The 17,028-nt window shown below is 41.9% G+C and overlaps 1 protein-coding gene across 1 annotated transcript in view; it reads left to right on the forward strand.

Moving 5' to 3' along the window:
* ret (ret proto-oncogene receptor tyrosine kinase) overlaps positions 1-16,675 on the forward strand; it is a 20,743-nt gene extending 4,068 nt beyond the window's left edge. The window contains exons 3-21 of the mRNA XM_030772441.1: positions 3,404-3,646; positions 4,083-4,376; positions 5,165-5,403; positions 5,826-6,021; positions 6,515-6,714; positions 7,205-7,487; positions 8,975-9,106; positions 9,346-9,456; positions 9,989-10,102; positions 10,410-10,666; positions 10,870-11,017; positions 11,276-11,383; positions 11,491-11,705; positions 11,902-12,024; positions 12,137-12,207; positions 12,542-12,679; positions 13,026-13,125; positions 15,252-15,399; positions 16,518-16,675. Of these exons, the coding sequence (XP_030628301.1) occupies positions 3,404-3,646; positions 4,083-4,376; positions 5,165-5,403; positions 5,826-6,021; positions 6,515-6,714; positions 7,205-7,487; positions 8,975-9,106; positions 9,346-9,456; positions 9,989-10,102; positions 10,410-10,666; positions 10,870-11,017; positions 11,276-11,383; positions 11,491-11,705; positions 11,902-12,024; positions 12,137-12,207; positions 12,542-12,679; positions 13,026-13,125; positions 15,252-15,399; positions 16,518-16,675 (3,278 nt within the window). The remainder of the gene's footprint in view (positions 1-3,403; positions 3,647-4,082; positions 4,377-5,164; positions 5,404-5,825; positions 6,022-6,514; positions 6,715-7,204; positions 7,488-8,974; positions 9,107-9,345; positions 9,457-9,988; positions 10,103-10,409; positions 10,667-10,869; positions 11,018-11,275; positions 11,384-11,490; positions 11,706-11,901; positions 12,025-12,136; positions 12,208-12,541; positions 12,680-13,025; positions 13,126-15,251; positions 15,400-16,517) is intronic.
* Positions 16,676-17,028: the final 353 nt, after the last annotated feature.

The raw sequence follows: 17,028 nt of genomic DNA on the forward strand, positions 1-17,028 counted from the left end.
TCGTGGGTGATCCACGCTGCGGCTTTGAGAGAGGAAAGCCGCGGGCACTGTCTGAACAAGTGATAACTCATACCATGATCACCATCTCATCTCTCCATTAAAAAACATCATCTCCCGCACTGAAGAAAAACCCAAATCCGTCCACAGAGAACCTCTGGAGTGGCCGCGGTGCCACTCCGCAGCTCTATGCTCTGTGCTGGGTTGGATGCTCTCAATTAATTAGCGTGATATAAACTGCTTACTTTCTGTTGGCTTCCGTCCTGGAAATAAATTGAATTTTGAATGATCTAACCAATTGGACTGCACATGGTTCACTGTTGCCATCCTAGAGAGTGAAGCAGGAGCCTGTGAATTCTACAATATCTTATTTATTATTCCAACTCCCATCCTCGTGCGACTGGACACGCACATGAAAATGCCTCCTCATCTCTCCCAGTCTGCCCAGTGCTGGGCAGAGGACGCTTTCCTGACTGGGTGAATTAGGAGAGCATGGCTCAGTTGTGACACTGACGTTTTCCTGAGTCAGAAACTGTGCAGCTGTTCACAGAGTGAGCAGATGAAATGAGTGAGGACTGTGGATGTGTAGTTTTTATAAAACTGTCAGTGGAATAACTGACCACTGACCAGTTTTTGTCCCTGCCATTCCTTACCTGCATAATTATAAATTTAAAGGTAAATAAACACACACACACACGCTTCTCTGTCCAACTCATACACACATACACACTTACACACACATACACACACACACACGTACACACACACACACACTTACACACACATACACACATACATGTTTCTCTGTCCGACTCATACACACATACACACACACTTACACACACATACACACATACACGCTTCTCTGTCCGACTCATACACACAAGCAGACAGACACACATGCACGCACACAGGTGTACACACACGCACACGCTCACGTGTACACACAGATTCAATACATTTACAGGTTCGATTAACACTGGCACTTAATTGTGAAGGTATTTTTGCTTTGCATTTATTTGATTATTGAAGGGTCCAGAGCCTGTAATGCATTTAAATTAGGTTTTAAACACTGTACTAAAAGCAATGAATTCTTACTTGTTGGCTCACTAGCTGCAGCCACTCATTGACTTTTGCATTGACTCAGTGAGAATCATTACGGCCAGGGGTGTAAACTCTGCTCTTTTGGCTCTCCGAGTAGCAGAAGTTTCCCTGGGGTTTTTTTTCCTGCCCAATAACACGGTGCTTAGACCAGTGTCCTGATATGTAGATGTAGGTAGATCTCCTCAACACGCATCTGTCTCAGGCTGTTGAAACGTTGCACATGGTGGGATTAGAGTCGATTAGGAGGTTTGGATATTTTTTGGGGTACTGAGCAATATGTCATCGATAATGGAGCTCTGTACGGGAGCGTTGAGCCAAAAGCATTTTGTCTCTTGCTTTGCACCTGTCATGTTCATCTTCAGGGACTCTTTGTTTTTTAGGGTTCCTCTCCCTGCTCATGTTTCACATCGCAGCTGAACATCAGCACTGAATCAAGGAAATGTCTCTCTCTGGTGGTCAGGATTTACAGCCCCATGGCTATAGAAAAACAGGAAAATGACAGGAATAAAAGGCAGTGCCCATTCATAAAGACTGTAACTCATATTCAGCATGAAACACAACTTATGAAGAGATACAGTGCGTGGCTGTTTTTCATCGAGTAATTGAGAATGACTGTTTTCAACCGAATGGATTTTCCTTTTTAAGTTTTATACTCTACTCAAAGCCAACAAAATTAACCACAGGAGAAGTGGCTAGTAATCTCACAGAAAAGAAAAGTCGTGTCTGTTGTGTGTTTTTGTCTGGACAAGGCTTTTAATAAAGGGGCTCGGAGCTGACCTGAGTGTATCTCCATCCTTCAGGACGGTCAGACTCGTTTTATCCATCAATCCGACCTCCTGTCATCCTAGCACAGCTAAATTAAATCAATGTCTGAAACCAGAGACAAAGCCTCAACTGCACCAACAGAAATAGAAAATCTAGTTTCACTGTCTGCTAATGACATTAGTGCGTTCCTAAGTGGCCGCCCACCGTTGTCCGACAGGAACCCAACAAGGATATAATTACAGCCCGAACACTCGCGGCTCCATTTTCCGGTAAAACACGTAAGACCGTCATGGTGTTTTATAGATTATAAAGCCACCCCCCTCCTGCCCTGCAGGTAGCGATTCATTTCGTCACGGTATTATGTTATACCCTGTAATTAAACTTCCCAAGGTGAACTCAAGGAGAAGCGGAAACCACATTGTATTGACCATATGAGAAATTCATTAAAAGAGCAGCGTCAATGTCATACGAGCCGCTGTTTCAATTTTCGTTGACTGAGGGGTTGAAAGATGTTTCAACGGAAAAGCTGGTTGCAGTTTATTAATTTATTGTGTAACACGTTTGTACATATGTCTCTTTTATAGCTCTGGTTTGGGGAATGGAATATCATATAGCCTATCGATGAGATAAACTAGCGACATATCAATTAAATACTGTCATTGGAAAAAGAGTAAACACATTGTGTCGTCAAAGGTCAAGCCGCACCGTTTTAGTGAGAGGGAAATGGTTAACAGTCCGCGGGATGGACTTGCTAAATACCAACTGGTTGCTTGGCCAAACCATATAGTTTTGAAGATTACAGTGTTGGCACTATAAATTTACCGACAAATGTTTTTGTGCTGCCGGTGTTGTTCAAATCAACGTAATCTTCTATTTAAAAAAAACATAGAAACGTTAAATCAGATACTAGCCTAGCTTAATTCAAATTCACCAGGTCCTTTTGACAGTAGCTTTTGTACTATGAACAAAAATACCCACGTAATGTCAAACCTAAGACCAGTCTTAATTCTCTCACAAAACAACACAAGCTTTAAAATAATTGTCAACAAAGCTCCTCTGTTATGCCTCTTACTGCCTACACCCAGAGAGAGGCAAACACGCACCTCTTTATGAGGTACTTCGACAAGCATTATAATCTATATATGTGTGTGGAGGGATGTTGTACAGGGTCACTGCTGAAGCGTTTTTATTTATCAAAGTGGATGATGACAGGACATGACTTTGGAATGTTGAGATTGAACGTCTTTCGAGAGAAACACCCTGTATTGCTGTTATAGATGTTTGTACTGGACAAAAGAACGCATTTCTCAGCTAGGCAAAAGTGGATTATAGTCTGGAAATTGAGTTTTCTCCCATGGTCATTGTCACAAAAGCATGGGTTGGAGGCTGGCAACCAAATGTGCAGCCAAATGGGGAGCTGTGTTTGTTTGTTTGTTTGTTTGTTTGTTATCAGAGAGGAGGTGAACATGGAGGGAGAAGGGTGGTGTAAGTTTGCTGTTCTGATGGTTGATGCAGTTTGTCTGTGTGTTTTCCACAGGTTCCCTGGGACTGTACTTCCCTCAGAGTGAGTACTCTGAGAGTGTTTATGTGGGCCAGCCTGCAGGGACCCCCATTCTGCAGATCCACTCCATGCTGGAGACTGAGACTGAGCAAGCCCATTATTACCTCTGCTGGAGGAACAAACAGCAGAGGTCCTACATTCCATGGTTCCATCTGGATGAAACCACGGGAACCCTCTACCTGAACAAAACGCTGGAATGGAGCGACTTTGGTTCTCTGTGTGAGTTTACACAACATTTGTTGTGTTTACTGATATTGTGTTATGTTGATAAGGTTAAGACAGCCTGAAGTCTTTAGTTACAAGAACCTGGCAACACTGAAGTTTGTTGGAATCTCAGCGTTCCTCAGAATTCTTCTAGTTTTTGATGAGACACAATAAATATAGACCAATAAACAGGTGATGATGTCAAGTAGGTCTTAGCCATAATCTGCTTCATTAGAACACTCTGGGATATTCTAAAAAAGCCAAAAAATATATGCAGGTTTCTTTAGAGTGCTTGAGTGCATTTTACAGGTTAGTTTTGATCAACTTTGACATGTTCTTTAATTTAAATTTGTGTTGACTCCATGTAAACCACGTGGTGTGAGAGAGAGAGAGAGAGAGAGAGAGGGGGGAGACAGGGAGAATTCATTTGGTGTCGGGGCTTTCTCTCCAGACAGGGGAGCTGCCCAGGCTCTGAGGAAGCTGTCCTTGAAAGCAATGGCTGTTCCATGGCCTTTCCGTGAAGCCACATGCATGCGCCAGCCTACAGTGGAAATCAGCATTACCTTCATCAATGCCACAGTGCCCCCCTGTGGCCAAATTGCACTGGAAAAATTGTGCTTCCCTGACAGAGACTCAAATCCTCACATTCAGGAGAACCGTTTACCTGGACCGCTCAGGCAGCTGAGACGCCTGAGTCGCGTGAGCTTGTGTCCTGACTACAACATCAGCTACGGCGTGGAAGCAGGTACACAGTACAGCTCTCGGGTCTGAGAGATGGATCCTTGAAAGTCCGTCTGTCTTTGCAGTATGGCTTAGCGTGTGTTGACTTTTATTGTTGCTTAGCCCTTCACTGAGACATTTATTGACTGAGAGTCCTCGCAGTAATGTCCAGGTTAAACCGTTCCACTCTGTGTAAGATTGCAATGGTCCCCCAATCTGCCGTGAACAGAATTCTCAATGAAATGTGTCCTCATTGGTAATGAAAATGTGTCATTCATCTTGGAGTTACTGACATAAAAGTTACTGTGTCTTTCATCAGACTGCGCGTAACACGGGTGTGTGTGTAATCTCTGACTGTCACGTCTCCATATTCAGAGACACTGAGCTTCAGCATTGACTGTGGCCTGGGGTTACAGTAATTATCTGGTTATGTCTAAGCCCCTAAGAAAAAGAGAATAAGCACTCATTTGTCAGTCTGTGTGGTCCGTGCTTGGGGTGATGAGTAATCATATCGTAAACTGCCGAAGAGAAGCAGACACAGAAATCACCTGTGTTTCCGGCAGAGAAATGTCTCATTAGATCTCATCACCGTCTGTCTCATTAACATACAGTTTCACTCAGTACAGTACATAATTTGACCCAGTACCCTCCTGTGCTCTCCTGTCACAGCCTACTCAGTGGAGTAATTTTAAGGAAAACAAACTGTTGGCTTGATGCCAGAGTTACGCTGTTGTAAGCCTCGTGAATGTCTTCAAAGCTGCCCTGTAAATCTGCAGAGTGTAATTGTCTGTAAATGGTTTCTCTTGGCCGTAGAGTCTCCTGTGCCGTTTGTCGTTAACGACACGACCTCAGAGCTGATGGTGAAAGCTTCCGTGGACCGTGAGGAGAAAGAAGTGTACCGGCTGGAGATTGTGTGTCGCGTTCAAACGGAAGACAAATTTCACGAGCTGTTTGTTCCCCTCCACGTGAACATCTATGACGAGGACGACAACCCCCCCTACGTGAACGGGACGGACACGCAGGAAGTGGTGGTGGAGTTCATTCGCAATGAGGTCAGCGGCGTCTCTGCTCATTCATTGGTTAATGCAGTCCGTGACATCTAAAGGTCATAAGGTCATTCAGACACACCAGAAAAACTATTCTTCACCATATAAGCATAGCACTGTAAACTCATACATTAACATTTAAAACTATAAAACTATGTTTTTCAAATGTTTTAGATGGATGTTATGAGAACATATCATAATTACTGAGCATACATCACTATATAGTAGTTACAAATATGTAATTAAGGATCCTTTGGGCTCTGTTTCTTAATTAGCCTTCTTCTAGTTATGGCCATCTGATTTTTTGAATGCACATGCACTTTGTATATGTCAGAGAGTAAGACGTAATTTGTAATGTAACAATGTAACAATGTAACATGTAATGTAGTGTGTCCGCTCATTCATTCATACTGATGGTTTCTTTGCAGGGAGCCATATTTGGTAACCTGTCTGTCTATGACAGAGACACAACACCTATTTTTCCAAAGGACCAGAGTCAGAACAAATTTGTAGGAAACTTGATGACAAACGATTCCTGGATTAAGGAGTCATTCACAATCCAACACACATTCAGAGAAGAAAAAGCCATCTTCGGCAACATCCGGGGCACAGTCCACGAATACAGTAAGAAATATCCCTCACTGTACCAAAGGAACAGAAAGCTTATGATGCTCAGAACGCTTATAATACTCGGAATGCTTATATTACTCAGAACGCTTACGATACTCAGAACACTTACAGTACTCAGAACACTTACGATACTCTGGACGTTTGCAATAATCTCTTTTAAATTCTCATCAAGAGATCCTGTTAAAATCATCTTGTTAAAATCATCATCAAGAGATCTTGTTAAAATCAAACACTGTCTGTGTGTTTAGGGATCAAAGAGTGACAAAACACAGTGTGTGTGTGTGTGTGTGTGTGTGTGTGTGTGTAGCTATCAATCCCGAAAACTGTCCTCTCCACAGACTTACATTGCTCTCCACAGTATTCACTGACGGCCTTAATGCTTCAGTGGTGTAAAATACTTCACACTCAGATGTGTGTGAAGTGAAACTATTATTGCTTATTTCCTGAGGTGAAACAGGAAGTGAAACCATGTCCTTATGTCCTCCAGAGCTCATCCTGAGCAAGAATATGTCAGTGACGGAGAACCGTACCTTCCAGCTGGACTACCTGGTGAATGACACCACATTCCCAGGTCCTGACGGGACAGTCATGCTGCATTTCAATGTCACCATCCTCCCGGTGCCCATCCGCTTCTCCAACAGCACCTACGTTTACACCGTGAATCGTAGATCCACAGCCTACGCACAGGTGACACTGCTGGCTCCCTCTGTCCTCTGTTCACGAAGTCCCTAGTTCATTTTCATGTCACCCAGGCTCTCATAATCAATGGAAATGTGTCTGGATGTGCACATAACCAGGACACAAACACAGAGCGCCGCTACCGTTCAGTTCAGCATCACAGTGGTAGCAGAACGCACTATGCAATGCCTAGTAAGCCAGAGTCATATATTCAGTTATGTGCAATATATTTATGGCTGATTACATGAAGTCAAGCTAGCTATGTAACTGATCAGTCGTACACTTTTCTCTGAGCAATGTTTGGATATGTCTGTGATTCTGTGTAAGTCTCAAAGCTTTTTTAATTGATAGTATCACTAGGAAAGACTGAATTTACTGTAGATACTTTTCATTATAGCCATATCTTCACTTACACACACACACATAGGAGCCTTTTCTGATCTTGATTTTCACTCACGCTTGTCACCGGTGCTTGAATAGGTCCGTTGTTTGCTTTCAGACCGGGAAAATCTGCGTTGACAACTGCCTCAAGTTCCAGGGAATTGATATTGGATACCAGCTGGCCATAGTAGAGAAGAACGTGTCTGCGAGTGTGCAGTCATGTTACGCGGCGGTGGGAGTGGCCAGGAGTCTGACGAACATGTCGGGGGTGCTCTTCGTGAACGACACGGATCCTCTCCGCAGGCCTGAGTGTACGGAGCTGCAGTACCTGGTTATTGCGCAGGAGCAGCAGAAACAGCTCCAGGCGAAAACTCAGCTCATCATCGTGTTTGAGGGAGAATGTAAGCTTTCTCTCCAGATTCAGTCTGTTGTCTCTCACTCACACACTGACGGCTTTCTTTGCAGGTTATTTTTTACAGGTTATTTTTTATTCCAAAATAAGCACAAGAAAAAAAGGACAATAAGCCCCAAGGTTAAGAAGAGGGGCTGAAGTCATAGGATTAGTGTGAATGTTGTGTATTTGACTCTGTGTGGTGTTGCTGTGAGACATTGTTTATTCGACTCTGTGTGGTGTTGCTGTGAGACATTGTTTATTTGACTCTGTGTGGTGTTATTGTGAAACGTCTGTTTGACTCTGTGTAGTGTTGCTGATAGACATTGTTTATTTGACTCTGTGTGGTGTTATTGTGAGACACTGTTTATTTGACTCTGTGTGGTGTTGCTGTAGACACTGTTTATTTGACTCTGTGTGGTGTTATTGTGAAATGTCTGTTTGACTCTGTGTAGTGTTGCTGATAGACATTGTTTATTTGACTCTGTGTGGTGTTATTGTGAGACACTGTTTATTTGACTCTGTGTGGTGTTGCTGTAGACACTGTTTATTTGACTCTGTGTGGTGTTGCTGTAGACACTGTTTATTTGACTCTGTGTGGTGTTGCTGTGAGACACTGTTTATTTGACTCTGTGTGGTGTTGCTGTAGACACTGTTTATTTGACTCTGTGTGGTGTTGCTGATAGACATTGTTTATTTGACTCTGTGTGGTGTTATTGTGAGACACTGTTTATTTGACTCTGTGTGGTGTTGCTGTAGACACTGTTTATTTGACTCTATGTGGTGTTTCTGTGAGATACTGTTTATTTGACTCTGTGTGGTGTTATTGTGAGACACTGTTTATTTGACTCTGTGTGGTGTTGCTGTGAGACATTGTTTATTTGACTCTGTGTGGTGTTATTGTGAGACATTGTTTATTTAACTCTGTGTGGTGTTATTGTGAGACATTGTTTATTTGACTCTGTGTGGTGTTGCTGTGAGACATTGTTTATTTGACTCTGTGTGGTGTTATTGTGAGACATTGTTTATTTAACTCTGTGTGGTGTTATTGTGAGACGTTGTTTATTTGACTCTGTGTGGTGTTGCTGTGAGACACTGTTTATTTGACTCTGTGTGGTGTTGCTGTAGACACTGTTTATTTGACTCTGTGTGGTGTTGCTGAGAGACATTGTTTATTTGACTCTGTGTGGTGTTATTGTGAGACACTGTTTATTTGACTCTGTGGTGTTATTGTGAGACATTGTTTATTTGACTCTGTGTGGTGTTGCTGAGAGTCATTGTTTATTTGACTCTGTGTGGTGTTATTGTGAGACACTGTTTATTTGACTCTGTGTGGTGTTATTGTGAGACATTGTTTATTTGACTCTGTGTGGTGTTGCTGAGAGTCATTGTTTATTTGACTCTGTGTGGTGTTATTGTGAGACACTGTTTATTTGACTCTGTGTGGTGTTATTGTGAGACACTGTTTATTTGACTCTGTGTGGTGTTTCTGTGCAGTGGATAAAGGTGATGTAGAGGAGAAGCATTTCCTATCATGTGCCGAGAGGAGACAGCGTAAGGAGTGTGAGGTATTCCGAGGCCTTGGAACACCTTCGGGAAAATGCCAGTGGAGACAAGGCACTGAGAAAGGTTCCCGATGATCTCTTTATTTTAAACCTCTGTTACTGCACATGGAACCTCAACAATCACAATGCACAAAGAACCTCAACAATCACAACACAAGATCACATGTTTTCTTTACGTTTACTGGATATTGTAATATTAGTAAGAAACAATGTCTCAGGTGTTTTATTGTTTCTGTTATCCTTTTCAGTATTTCAGTTGATTAGTCATGATCAGTCATGCATAGTAAAATATCTGTGTTTTAGGGATATCGAGAAACTACTCCACTTGCTCGCCAGACCTTCGCACATGCCCAGACGGCGTCTGTGATGTCATCGAGAGTAAAGACATGTCCATATGTCCTCAGGACTGCACCAGTAAGTTGATACTGCTGGGTTTGGACTTGGACGCTGGGTTTGGATCTGGACACTGGGTTTGGGCCTCGATGGCATCGCTCTCATTTACCAGTCCAGTCCATGCTAGTCCAGTCCAGTCCTTTCCAGTCCAGTCCAGTCCAGTCCAGTCCAGTCCTGTAGTAATGTCTGTGTTATTGTGGTTAAGGTGAGAGTTGTCTGTAGTAATGTGTGTGTGTGTGTGTGTGTAATTGTAGTTAAGGTTTGAGTTGTCTATAGTAGTGTGTGTGTGTGTGTTATTGTAGTTAAGGTGAGAGTAGTCTGTAGTAATGTGTGTGTGTGTTATTGTAGTTAAGGTGAGAGTTGTCTGTAGTAATGTGTGTGTGTGTTATTGTAATTAAGGTGAGAGTTGTCTGTGGTAATGTGTGTGTGTGTTATTGTAGTGAAGATGAATGTTGTCTGTGGTAATGTGTGTGTGTGTGTTCGTGTGTGTGTGTAAGTGATATTGTAGTTAAGGTGAGAGTTGTCTGTGGTAACGTCTGTGTGTGCTGACTAGGTGAGCCAATCATCGGAGGCCATGAGAGAGGTCTGATGTTGGGGATCAAAGCTGGATATGGAACCTGTTACTGCTTCTCAGAGAAATGTTACTGTGAAAAGGATGACGCTGAGGGTGAGTGGGAGATGTCTGTGAGTTCCTTCCCCTGACCCGAATCACGGCGCCACCGAAAATTCAAATAGACATGATTAAGGACTGAGCATAACATTATGTTCTCTGGTTCTCCTCTTCAGAGACCTGTATTAAATGTTCTCTCTGGCTCTGCGGTTCTCCTCTACAGAGACCTGTATTAAATGTTCTCTCTCTCTCTGCGGTTCTCCTGTACAGAGACCTGTATTAAATGTTCTCTCTGTCTCTGTGGTTCTCCTCTATAGAGACCTGTATTAAATGTTCTCTCTCTCTCTGCGGTTCTCCTGTACAGAGGCTATCTGTGATGACATGTGTAAGACCATCATAGCCACGGCTGTGCTCCTCTCTTTCATTGTCTCCATCCTCCTCTCCTCTTACTTCATCCATCGCTACCACAAGACCTCGCCCAAGCCGCCCATAGCCTCGGCAGAGATGACTTTCCGTAGACCCGCCCAGTCCTACCCCATCAGTTACTCAGCCAATAATGTTCGCCGGGCTTCCTTGGACTCTGTGGAGAACCAGGTGGCCATTGACACCTTTAAAATCCCGGTAAGTTTGTCTGTCTGTCTGTCTGTCTGTCTGTTTGCTTTTTTTGTTTGTTTGTTTGCTTGTTTGTTTGCTTTTTGTGTCTGATTTGTAGATATTGATGTATTATATTATATTATATTATATTATATTATATTATATTATATTATATTATATTATATTATATTATATTATATTATACATTGCATTTTGTTTTCTGTTAACAGGAAGATCCAAAATGGGAATTCCCACGGAAGAATCTAGTCCTGGGTAAAACTCTTGGTGAAGGCGAGTTTGGAAAGGTTGTCAAGGCTACAGCATTCCGTCTGAAAGGAAAAGCTGGATATACAACAGTGGCTGTTAAAATGTTAAAAGGTGAGTATCGGTCCGTGAGGATCTAGCACATCAGGTAGATTTCAATAACTATTCTCCATGTTCCATCAGCTGTCTAACCCAAAACCAGTGCATAAATTCCCAGAGTAACTTGTCCCAAAATTATTACAGTTCATATGATTTTCCATGTAATGGACAATTATGATGTAACAATTTGACTTTTTATCTTCTTCCATGCATTCATAAATAAATTATGACTAAATTAAACTCTGTAGTAATGTGTCTCTGTGTTTACCACAGAAAACGCTTCTCACAGTGAACTCCGTGACCTTCTGTCAGAGTTCACGCTGCTTAAACAGGTCAACCACCCACACGTTATAAAGATGTATGGAGCCTGCAGCCAGGATGGTAAGAGCTTAACTTCATTTACATTTTCCTCCTGCTCATAATCACCAGTGAGACTCCACATGCTGTCTTCTCTCGGTTTTAATAAGTCTGTTCTGATATTCCTCCAGGTCCACTGTACCTTATCGTTGAATATGCCAAGTACGGGTCGCTACGTAACTTCCTGCGGGAGAGCCGAAAAGTGGGGCCCAGTTACATGGGCAGTGACGCCAACCGCAACTCCAGCTACCTGGAAAACCCAGACGAGCGGGCTCTGACCATGGGCGATCTCATCTCCTTCGCCTGGCAGATCTCCAGAGGAATGCAGTACCTGGCTGAGATGAAGGTGGGGTGATGATGGAGGAGCTCCATCAGGCTAAACCAAACAGTCACTGAGACAGTATGAATCATAGCCAGTGGAGGAGAGAATGTTAGTGGAACAGAACAGCTCTTGATGTCAGAAACCTGTTTGCTTTTTAAAAGAAATGCCCATGATTAATCTGTTCTTCTCCAAGCACTGATGACATTTTATATTTTTATAGCTTGTTCACCGAGACCTTGCGGCGAGAAATGTCCTCGTGGCAGAGGGGCGGAAGATGAAGATATCTGACTTTGGTCTGTCTCGTGACGTCTACGAAGAAGATTCATACGTGAAGAGGAGCAAGGTAGATGCTGCTTGGAGACTGTGTCAAATTCTAACACATCTGAGAATTATATGAGCATCCCATAATACTGTCAGTAGACGGCATGTTTGTCACGTTTCGTTTGATTTTACAGGGTCGCATTCCCGTGAAGTGGATGGCTATAGAGTCTCTGTTTGACCATATTTACACCACACAAAGTGATGTGTAAGTTAACACAAACAGCAGTGCACTGAACAGACAGATCCACACATAACCTACATGCCTTTGCTTTTAAAGTGTTTATCAGTATGAGTGAGTGAGTCTCCGTGGATGTGTATGACCGTCTAAGCTCTCTCATTCATCTATTCATTCATTCATACACTCTCTCACTCATTTATTTATACACTCTCTCACTCATTTCTGTGACAGTTTACCATGGGCTTGTTTACAATGCAGGATCAGGTGATACTAATTTTCAAACAATCTTCAATCTCTCTCTCTCTCTCTCTCTCTGTCTCTCTCTCTCTCTCTCTCTCTCTCTCTCTGTCTCTGAGGACAGTTGGTCTTTCGGAGTCTTGCTGTGGGAGATAGTGACTCTGGGAGGGAACCCGTACCCAGGCATTGCCCCTGAGCGGCTCTTTAACCTTCTGAAGACGGGTTACCGCATGGAGAGACCAGAGAACTGCTCTGAAGAAATGTGTGTTCACTGTCACTCTCTGTTCTTCTAAAACCATTAACCCTGTGTAAAGCTTAGAGACAATACAGAAATCAAGCCCTGACGCACAGGTCTCCCGCTGTCTGCGGCAGCTATGAAACCGCTCCTCTCAGGCTTTCTCCTGCAGACATTTTCCATTTCCAACATCAGTGCTGAAGTGACAAAGATTACAACTGACACAAATAATAGCAGTATAGTTTATTTAAAAAAAAAATAAAAAAGTGGTTTAAACACACACACAGAATTTGTCTGTTTGAAGATGTTTAACTGATAGAAATCACTAAGGGAACTGTCTCATTTGAAATGTATGGGATTCCACTGCCCACAGGTACAGTCTGATGCTGCGCTGCTGGAAACAGGAACCAGACAAACGACCCACCTTCTCAGAGATCAGCAAAGAACTGGAAAAGATGATGGTGAAAAGCAGGGTAAGAGTCCCTTTCTTTCTTTCTTTCTTCTGCTCTCTGTCTCTCTCCTGCTTTTTATCTTTCTCTCTCTCTCTCTCTCTCACACACACACACACACATTAACACACAGGTACAGAAAGCAGCATCTGCTAGATATTGACTCCAGACTTTTTCACTTTGCACAGAACGACAGAAGGGTCTGTGTCTAAACATGTGCTGACAAGCCAAACAGTGCAGTACATGTAATAGCTTCCTCACTCAAATATGAATTGTGATTTATTGTTTTATTTATTGATTTAGTGAATGTCATGTTTTCTTTGGTCATGTGACAGGCCCATCAGGGTCTTTATGATTAACAATTTCCATAATTAGACAGCTGGTGCTTAAGAGCATGTGTGATTTTACACTTCATTCTGAGTAGCTCATCAGCTCTTATAGATCACAAAACAGTGAGTAACGGTCCTGGTTAGATCTCATAGATCACATTACAGTGAGAACGGTCCTGGTTGGATCTCATAGATCACATTACAGTGAGAACGGTTCTGACTGGATCTCATAGATCACATTACAGTGAGAACGGTCCTGGTTGGATCTCATAGATCACATTACAGTGAGAATGGTTCTGACTGGATCTCATAGATCACATTACAGTGAGAACGGTTCTGACTGGATCTCATAGATCACATTACAGTGAGAATGGTTCTGACTGGATCTCATAGATCACATTACAGTGAGAATGGTTCTGACTAGATCTCATAGATCACATTACAGTGAGAACGGTCCTGGTTGGATCTCATAGATCACATTACAGTGAGAACGGTTCTGACTGGATCTCATAGATCACATTACAGTGAGAATGGTTCTGACTGGATCTCATAGATCACATTACAGTGAGAACAGTCCTGGTTGGATCTCATAGATCACATTACAGTAAGAATGGTTCTGACTGGATCTCATAGATCACATTACAGTGAGAATGGTTCTGACTGGATCTCATAGATCACATTACAGTGAGAACGGTCCTGGTTGGATCTCATAGATCACATTACAGTGAGAATGGTTCTGACTGGATCTCATAGATCACATTACAGTGGGTCTGTAATGGATCAGGTCTCATGAATCTCATTACAGTAAGTAACAGTCCTACAGTGGGTAATGGTCCTGACTGGATCAGCTGGCATAGATGACATTACAGTGACATTACAGTCTGTAATGGATCGCATGTAATTGATCACATTATAGTGAGTAATGGTTCTGACTGGATCTGACTGATCTATAAGATCACATTTCAGTTAGTCTGTAATAGATCAAATCTCATAGATCACATTTCAGTTAGTCTGTAATAGATCAAATCTCATAGATCACATTTCAGTTAGTCTGTAATAGATCAAATCTCACACATCACATTTCAGTTAGTCTGTAATAGATCAAATCTCACACATCACATTTCAGGTAGTCTGTAATAGATCAAATCTCATAGATCACATTTCAGTTAGTCTGTAATGGATCAAATCTCATAGATCACATTACAGTTAGTCTGTAATAGATCAAATCTCATAGATCACATTTCAGTTAGTCTGTAATAGATCAAATCTCATAGATCACATTACAGTTAGTCTGTAATAGATAAAATCTCACACATCACATTTCAGTTAGTCTGTAATAGATCAAATCTCATAGATCACATTACAGTGAGTAATGGCCCTGGGTGGATCAGGTCTCAATCTGAACTCCATCATTGCTGGGGCATAATCCGATGTCACTCCTGCCTTTACAGAAATCAGCTTTTACTAAACACTCGAAACAAAGCTCTCCAAGACATTTGGCTGTCCATCTTGTATTTTTATTCCTCTCTTTAAACCACTCTCTAAAACATGCATCATTATTCATATTAATAAGATTTTAAATATGATTTTAAATGAGTTGACTTCATATGTCATATTGAGCTGCTCTTTACAGTGCATTATTTCAGTGATTCAGTAGCAGTTGTGCAATCGAAAAAGATTTTTTTTAAAAGAAGCTTTAAAATTAAAACTTTAGATTTAAATGACCTTCAGATTTAAACAGTATGATTTACTTTGGCTGTTTCTCTAATTAACGTGAATAATGAGATGTTTCATAACTGTGTCCTGGTCTGGTTCTGTAAGGACTATCTGGACCTCGCAGCCTCGACTCCTGCCGACGCCCTGCTGTATGACGACGCCCTCTCTGAAGAGGACACGCCCTTAGTGGACTGTAGTAACACCCCTCTCCCTCGCACACTCCCCTCCACATGGATTGAGAACAAGCTCTATGGTAGAATTTCACATGCATTTACTCGATTCTAAGACAGGAGGCGGGACATGTGTTTGTTTCTGTTAGCTTTGCTTAAGGGGGAAAGTATTGTCTTGATGCTAACGCCATGCTAGCCAGACAGCTCTGAAAACTGCCCGTTTTTAAAAACAACAAAAAAGTAAAGCGGTAAGGAGGTAATGGGGTAGAATGCGGAATAAGGGTTTGAGTGTCTGGTTTTAATTTGGACCTGCTTCTGATGTACATGAGAAGTACCAAATTAATACTGATAAAACTGATGTTAGAAGCTGAAATGTTTCGGTATTTCTATTGGTAATCTGCAGTGCAATTCTGAAAAAAAAAAAATATTCATATTTATTTTGTTGATCTGGGGAGATATACTGGACAATATGAATTTTTTTTTTTTTTAAGACAGACGTCAACTTATAAATTTCTAAGGGTCAGCAGTTCAGATTAGCTTCACATTGGAAACAGGTCCCAGCCAAATAAATCCATTTGGTTTTTCATGACATGCTGTTTTTATGGTACCTGTAATGAAATGGACACAGTAATAAGGAGTAGTCTGATATACTATAGTGCTTTATAGAGAAACAGTAAGGCTTTTGAACTAAACTCACATATAAGAAACGTGTTCTTTTTTCCTATAGAAATTCCCTATGATTGACATCTAGTCCTTAGTTAATACAGGGGATATTTAGCAATAAAGAGGGTACTGGTGATACAGTTTCTATGCATATTCTCCCCCCCCAAAAAAAAATTTTTACTCAGGGAGGACAACGTACAACATTTAAAAAAAATCCTTCATTGTCCTTCAGTTTGTTCTGTCCTCTACATAATTTGACATTTGACGCCAAGGCTAACCAGACAGGATTAATGTCATTCCAGTGGGAGTACCTGCAGGAATGCATAAATACTCCACAGATGTTTTGGGACCAAGGACACCCTTTGTGTTCACATTGCATTTTAATTTTCGTCTCAAACCAGGCACCAAGATTACCCTTAACGCTACGTTGCTACTCAAAGCCCGCCGGGTGAAAGCGAGTTTCTTTTGAGAGCCTTACTGTCTACACTCTACCTTTTGCTTCCTCAGAGCAGAAAAAATGACGTGTTTTCGTTTTTAGGCATGTCATACCCGAACTGGCCCGAGAAGAGCCCGGTACCACTCAGCAGACTCGATGCCACTAACCCAGTCTTTACAAGATATGCCAATGATAGTGTTTATGCAAACTGGATGGCTTTACCCTCTTCCGCAAACATTGTGGAGAAGCTTGATAGTTAAAGCCAAAATAAAGGAAAAGGAGAAAAAAAAAAGGTTGGAAGTGGGAAGATGTGTATATTTATATAAAGACTGTACATATAAACTCTACGATGCTAAAGTCAGTTCCCTTTTATTTCTGTTGCACGAGCGTTGGGTGTGGAGATGGGGGTTAGAGTAGGCAGCAGACTGGCTGAACGTAATGTAGACCATGCCTCTACAGCTCCTCTGTATGTTAATCAAAACCTCAAGGCCTTGTTTGCCATGTTGTATCATTGCATGACTGTGTACACGGTTTTATGTCCATGTTAAATGTCTTTTAAGTGCCTGTGATGCTTCTATTATAGCCTCCAGCTGAACATGAACTATAGGAGACC

Source organism: Chanos chanos, chromosome 4 (assembly GCF_902362185.1).
Source record: "Chanos chanos chromosome 4, fChaCha1.1, whole genome shotgun sequence".
In the NCBI taxonomy this organism is placed as follows: Eukaryota; Metazoa; Chordata; class Actinopteri; order Gonorynchiformes; family Chanidae; genus Chanos; species Chanos chanos.